Source organism: Quercus robur, chromosome 4, assembly GCF_932294415.1.
Source record: "Quercus robur chromosome 4, dhQueRobu3.1, whole genome shotgun sequence".
NCBI lineage: Eukaryota > Viridiplantae > Streptophyta > Magnoliopsida > Fagales > Fagaceae > Quercus > Quercus robur.
In genome coordinates, this window is record NC_065537.1 from 34,772,748 (window position 1) to 34,780,478 (window position 7,731).

Genomic DNA, 7,731 nt, shown 5'->3' on the forward strand with positions numbered 1-7,731 from the left:
TCCTCTTCCTCCATCTCGTCCTCCTCATCTTCCTCCTCCTCATCACTTTCATCATCTTTAGAGTCGGAGTCATCAAAGGAATCTGACTCCTCTGAGTCATAATCAGAATTGCTGGAGGCTATTATGCTTAAATCAGAGCTTGTTTGAAAAGCTCTGCACCTTGGAGCAGCCCCCATGAAGGCATTGTAGGCTTCATCCTTAGCATATTCTTTGGCCTTCAACTGAAGCTCTTCTGAGTCCTCCTCCTTCTTCACTCCCTTCCCATGGTTGAACTTCTTAAGGAAGGAAGACTTGAAGGGGAAGGGGAAAGATTGGAAAAGGGAGGGGAGGAGGAAGGGTGGTGGTGGTGCATTGTTGTTACTTGAAGAACCTGAGTCCTCTCTAGAGGAACTTAAGATGCCCCTAACAGAGTTGGAACCTGCTAAAGAAAGGCTTGCCATTTCATTGACAATGGGATATTTTCTCTTTGAGAAAAAGAAGATGTGAAGATGCAAAAGGAATGAAGAATATAGTAAGATCTTTTCCTTTTTAATCACCAACCGGAGTCAAGTGAAAAGACACGACATTTATGAAGAGTAATGTCTGTCTGCCAAGTGCGGGAAATGAAGCGACACCAAAACGGCTAGAAACGCCCGCGAAAGCCATGTGTCCAGTTTCAAACATCTCAAGGCATAATTGCTTGAGAATTGAAGTCTAATACAATGTGACTGTCAAAGACTTTAGCCACCAAGCACCATTGACAGTCAAGGGGCTAATGTACTGTACACCAACAAATGCTAACATGGTTGAGTCTGAACCCTACACGTGGAATGACTGTGAGCAAAGGAGAAGGAACGTTGGCTGAAGTAAAGGATCTTTGGTTCGTGCCAATGGCGTGACCATCTTGGAGAAGAGTGAGATTTGCACCTGATATGTACACCCAGTACTCACAAAAGGGAGATAGTAACTCCCTACGGTTAGAGGCTATGAAATATCCTTTTATTGGCTGGGCTTGTGCTGGACCACTTTTGAGGACACATGCATCACTCTTAGTGCCCCTGATGTCCCTTTCCTTGTCTAAGGATTGCTCCCCAAATAGTGGCAGGATCACCCTCTATGCCACTACCCTGACTTTATCGTGCTCACTCTCTCTCTCTCCTCCAGCCATTACTTAGTACAGCAGTTGTATTAGGATTTGAATGGAGGAATTGTGATTTGACACCTGTCTTTTGTACCTTACAACATTCCTCGGACTATAAGAGAAACATGTTGCTAGACCATTAGGGGAAGAACCAAGAGAGAACCTTAAAGAAAAGAGTAGAAAGTTTGTAAGGAAGTGAGGTAGAGAAAATGTCTCTCTTTTAGGAAGAACACCATCATTGTACAAGGAAAAACTTCCATTTTTGACATTATAGAGAGCTTGAAAGAGTAAGGGGCATTCCCCCTTGCTCACCCGTGGTTTTTCATCCCTTCCTAAGGGTTTTCCACGTACATTCTTTGTTTACTTTACTTTCCTTGCAATGCTTTCTTTTTCTCTTATGATGTTAAAGCTTTCATTTTTATCACTTTCGAGTTTTTTCATTAAAATAGACTGTTAGATAGCTCATCCACTTTTCATACAAGTTCAAAATCTAACTTGCACGTACACTAGGTAAGCTTTTTAATTTTTTTTTAAAATTTTTTTATTCAAGATATAAATTCTATCCTCACCTAATTTAAATTTATATGTTTGTGAAGCTCTCTCTTAGAAACTTAAACCCTGGCTCTTGTCTCCCCCACCCTATAAAAATTTTGTATTTGTGGAGTGGTTATCACGCTATGGGTGCGTGGCAATCAACTAAATATTGTAATTTAATTTTTTTTTTTATAAAATTTAAATTAAAATTACTTGTAAAACCTCATATAATTACATGCACTAATAAAATTTTACTATATCATATTTTATTTTAAATGATTGAATAGATAGTTTTTTTTTTTTTGGTAAGCATTGAATAGATAGTTTCATTTTCAAACAGGATTATAATAAATGCTTATTAATAAATATCATTATTATCAAATTTCATATTTAAGAAAAAATAAAACCGATAGAATATCTTATTTTTTGGAAATGAAAGGATTATTAACTAGCCAATCAAAAGAAATATTATAGTTTTTTTTGTTTGATATAGTTTCAACCTATAGCATCCGCTTCTGATGATAGCTCTTTATCATCAGATTAAGACACCAATCTTTATATATACATATATATATATATATATATGAAACTAGATACAAGCAGAATGAAAAGAGAGTACAACAGAGAAACATACAAGACCAAGAGAGCCTCAAGCTAACTACAATATGCTGAGATTAGCTTTTAAACTATACGAGGGGAGACCCCTATCCATCTTTGAGAAGCTTCGTTCCTCCTAGCAAGTTGGGAAAGCTCATGAACTACCCTATTGTATTCCCTTTTCAAATGCTTAATTTCCCACCTGCTAAATAACTCAAGGACTTGACTAATACCAGAATACAAATGGCCTAGACTTCCATCAGTCTCTCTATCAACTATACTCTGCACCGCTGACAGAGCATCTGACTCTATGATTACCTGTGAGAGCTCCAATTCTTGGGCAAAAAGGATGCCATACTCAACAACAAGCACTTCCACTTCAGGGGTAGTGAATTGGCCAAATAGGTACCTTGAGCAAGCTACCACCACCAAACCTTGAGAGTCTCTTATGATCACTCCCATGCTTGAGTTCCTTCCATTTTCTGATGTAGCTCCGTCCACATTGATTTTAAACATGCGTGGGGGAGCTACCCATCTATTGCCCTTATAGGACCTATGATGGCCTAGAGGCATGACTATCTCCTTGTAGTCCTGTAAATACCTTCTAGCAAAGCTCCAGATTTGATTGAGGGACTAGCAAGCCGACTCATGCACTACCTAGTTCTTATTGTACCAAATTGACCAAGTTGTGATAAAAAAGAATTCAAGGTCTTGAGTTTTCCCTTGTGTCATGATCTCCAAAGCTAAATCAAAAAAATCCAAGGGGCTTGAAAGGATTTCAACAGGGCGGTCTGACCAGCAATCCCAAACTCTCCTTGCAATGTCATAATAAATTAAGGAATGGGAGATTGACTCAAGTCCTTTTCCACAACATAGGCATAGCTTATCAATATTAACCCCCTCTTTTTTAAGTTTACCTCCCCTGTTGGGAGACCATCCATACATGCTTTCCACGCAAAGATTTGTCTTTGTAGGGATTTTAAGATGCCACATCCTTTTCCAAAGAGCATTCTTGCAGTCCCCAGTGGAACTTTCTCCCTCATCCTCTGTTCCAATCACCTTGAGGGCAATGTAGTAAGCACATTTAACTGTAAATTCCCCCTTTCTATTACCAACCCATAAAATCTTGTTCTTAGGCATAATGTAGATTAGTGGAATATTAAGAATGGTGTTTGCCTCTAAAGGAAGGAAAATAGATCTGACAATATTGGCTTTCCATCTTTTGGTATCTCTATCAATAAGAGAGGAGACCATGGGAAAGTCGTCATACAGTTTTGGGGGAGAAATTACCATGTAGGTTGTGGGCGTGGGCATCCATTTGTCATCCCAAATATGGATCAGATTTTCATTACCAACTAGCCATCAGGTTCCTTGCTTAATCACTTCCAAGCCACAAGGGAGTCTTTTTTGTTAGCAATCTCTCGCCTTACTTTGCTAGCATTGCAAGGTTGAAGGCTTGAAGGTTTCGAAATCTCATTCCTCCTCTAAGCTTTGATTTACACATCTTCTTCCAACTCACCCATGTTATGTTTGTTTCTTGTTTACGCTGTCCCCACCAAAATCTTCGCATTATCCCTTCCATCTCATCATACAAACCCTTTGGTAGTTGAAAGCAGCTCATTGTATATGTCGAAATTGCTTGGGCAACTACTTTTATGAGGATCTCCTTGTCACCTATTGATAGCATTTTATTCTTCCATCCTGACAGCTTTTTCCCCACTCTCTCTTTGATTTCTACGAAGGCTTCAGTTTTTGACTTGCCAATAATAGATGGTAGTCCAAGGTACTTGGAGTGCCAAGAATCACTCATAGGTCCAAGGATACTCATTACCCCACTCTCCACTTCTGCAAGGGTATTACGACTAAAAAATACTGATGATTTATCAGTATTAACCTTTTGGTCAGATGCAGCTTAGTAGAGTTAGAGGATATCAATGAGTTGTTGGCACTTGTGGACGCTTGCTTTACAAAACAGCAAGCTGTAGTCCGCAAAGAAAAGATGGGTGGCCATTGGGCAGCCTCTACTAATGGTTATACCACCCAACATCTGATTCTAGATAGCATTATTGATTAGAGAGGAAAAACTATCTGCACATAACAAGAATAAACATGAGGATAAGAAGTCTCCTTGACAGAGACCTCTAGTAGGAATTATGCTTCCATAAGCCACGCCATTTATCAATACAGAGTAGGAAACAGTGGTTTTGCAATGCATTATAAGACTTATCCATCTTTCATGAAAACTCATTTTTTCCATAACCTTCTCAATAAAGGCCCATTCTACTCTATCGTACACCTTGCTCATGTCCAATTTGACTGCCATGTAGCCATCTTTGCCATCTTTTTTGCTTTCCAAATAATGCATAAGTTCGAAGGCAACCAGGACATTGTCCGTGATTAGCCTTTTAGAAAGGAAGGCACTTTGATTTTTTGTTATAAGATAAGGCAAGATTGCCTTTAGTTGATTGGCAAGGACCTTGGATATAAGCTTATAGGCTACATTACTTAGGCTAATGGGTCTATATTTAGTCATTTTGGATGGACTATTTGTTTTTGGGACCAGAGTGATGTTGGTTTTATTAATTTCAATAATGTACATGTTACAATTCAAAACATTCAACACCATGCTAGTAACATTAGTACCTATCACATCCCAATATTTTTGGCAAACATACCATCTAGGCCAGGGGCTTCGATCGGGTGCATCTGCTTAAGGGCTGTCTCCACTTTCTCCTTGGTGAATTGCTTAATGAGACTTTGATTCATTTCATGAGTGACTCTAGCTGGGATTGCTCCAATGACCTTTGGGATACAGTTAGGATGAGAGGTTGTATATAGTTTTTCAAAGTAGGATACAGCAACGTCTGCAATACCCTCAATGGATTCACACCAATTCCCATTTTCATCCAAGATTCCATAAATGGTATTTTTCTTCCTTCAATCTAAGGCTTTGGAATGAAAATACTTGGTGTTACAATCCCCTGAGTTCATCCAAAGTACTCTTGCTCGCTAATGCCACATTATTTCCTCACTATTTAAGAGAACATTAATCTCTTTCCTTAGCTTGTTGATTTCACTACCTAGGTTTCCATCCCTGTCTATAAGGACTAGATCAATGAGAGCCCTTCTCTTTTTTTGTATTTGTTTTGGCACATGTCCAAAAATTTATTTGTTCCATCTTGACAGATCAACAGCACACTGCTTAAGCCTATCAGCTATATGGAGTGTTCATCTACAAGCACCCTTCCCAAGAAGCCTTAATAACAGCTTTGCAGTCTTCCCTTTTAGTCCACATGGCCTCAAAATGGAATCTTCGCTTTCTAAGAGGCTTCTGTGGTAAAGTATCAATGACTAATAAGGCGTAATGGTCTGATGTGGAATACACCAAATGGTACACCCTTGTTTCTCTGTAGTGGTCAATCCAATCAGTCATGGCCAATGCTCTACCCAACCTTAAATATACTCTATCATCCATCTCCTGCATATTACACCATGTAAAATTAGATCCACAATACCTCAAATCCTTGAATCCACATTCATGTATCGCTTCCTGAATGTCGTCCATCTATCTTTAACGTCTCATTGCCCCCAACTTTTTTTTTTCCATGGATACTATTTCATTGATGTCTCTAAAAAACATCCACGGCATTTTGTATCTTCTATTCAAAGTTCGGAGTAAGTTCCAAGACTCCTTTCTCCAATAGGTTTTTGGGTGCCCATAAAACCTAGTAATTTGCCACTTGAAACCAGATGAAGGATCAGTAACGATTGCATCAATGTAATTGTCTAAATACCCTTGTACTTCCATCGAAATGTCCCTCTTCCAAAGTAATGCTATTCCACCACTTCTACCCGAGCTTGGAACAATCAACCCATTAGCAAAGCCTGCTTTCTCCTTTTCATTTTCCATAGCTTTCTTCTTTAGTTTTGTCTCCGATAGGAAGACAATTTTAGGATTACACCATTGCACAAATTCGCACAACACTCTAACTAACTGGGGGTTCCCAAGCCCCCAGCAGTTCCATCTAAAGGCTATCATTGTTCTCAACGATGTTGCACTACAGCCACCGCCGTTTCTTCAAAGAACAAAGCACTCCCATCAACACTTCTATCATAGACTCTTTTTTGACTCCTCCCTTCTATTAAAATAAGATTCTCTACATTATAAAGCTTTTTTTTACCTGTCTTAAGGGATAGGGCATTGGCTGAGCATTCACAAATTTTTTTTTCCAATGGATAAAAATTATAATTTCCAAATACGAAAGACATGCATATGTGCTTTTGTATAGGTCACCTAGAATGACGTGTTAGCATTGCATGCAATAAATTTATGGTGCGTTTGGATACCGCTTATTTTGCTGAAAATTGAAAATTGAAAACAATAAAAAATTAATTTCCGGTTACTATTTACACTCACAAAACACTATTCATTTTGCCTTAATGCATTGTTCATGTCCCATGAACAGTGCAAGAGGAGTTGGTAAAAAATAAATAAAAAAAGGCCTAAATGCACTTTTAGTCCCTACATTTTTGCTTTTTTCCATTTTGGTCCCTATATTTTAATTTTGCCACTTTTAGTCTCTAAACCAATTAACGCGTATTATTTTCGTCCTTTCCGTCAATCAACTGATGAAAATAGCTGAGGTGGCTGCCGGAGATAGCTGAGGTGGCTGCCGGAGAAATTAAAATATTATAAAAAAAAGCCCCATTAACATCTATTTAAAAAAAAAAATAATAATTTATCAATTTTAACTAAATAAAAAAATTAAAAACAATAAGAACACAAAAACAAACCCAGAACCAAACACAAACTCAAATTTAAGAACACAAAAACAAACAAAAAAGAAGGAATTCAAAATCCCAAAATGGCAGAATTCCTGGAACTAGAATCCCACGACGGAGTCCGAATGCCATGGAACGTGATCCTAGGCACGAAGCAAGAATCCTCAAACTGTGTCATCCCAGTCTCTGCCATTTACTCTCCAATCAAACCTTTCCCGAACATCACCCTCCTCCCTTCTCTCCACTACCGCATATGTCGCTCCGTCCTCAACCCCTTCGCCATCGTCGACTTCGCCGCCAAGATCTGGATCTGCCCTTTTCTACTTCCAGTGCAACCACTTCCCTCGTTACACCACAATCGAGTACTCCCAAGACAACCAAATCGACCAGTCGCCGCCACAACCGCTGCTTGTTTTCTTGTTTGTGATCAATTCCTGTCTCATTGAGGAAGAGATGGGGTTTCTGAAGTCCCCGATCTACAAGCTAAGAGCATCTTGAATGGCGCTTGATCCACAAAAATGAGATGTGGAGGTTAAAGGGCAAAACAGAGGGATTGAGCTGGGTTTGTGTTGGTATGGTTGAGCTGGGTTTGTGGTTGAGCAATCTATTATAATATTACAATATTCTGGGTTTGTGTTTGGTTCTGGGTTGGTTTTGGGTTTGTGGTTGAGCTGGGTTTGTGTTGAGCAATCAAGTTT

The 7,731-nt window shown here is 39.0% G+C and overlaps 1 protein-coding gene across 1 annotated transcript; it reads right to left on the reverse strand.

Moving 5' to 3' along the window:
* Window positions 1–2,335: 2,335 nt before the first annotated feature.
* Window positions 2,336–2,824, reverse strand: LOC126721792 (uncharacterized). Its single transcript, XM_050424850.1, has one exon. The coding sequence runs from the start codon at window positions 2,822–2,824 to the stop codon at window positions 2,336–2,338; it is 489 nt and encodes a 162-aa protein (XP_050280807.1).
* Between the last annotated feature and the right edge of the window lie 4,907 nt (window positions 2,825–7,731).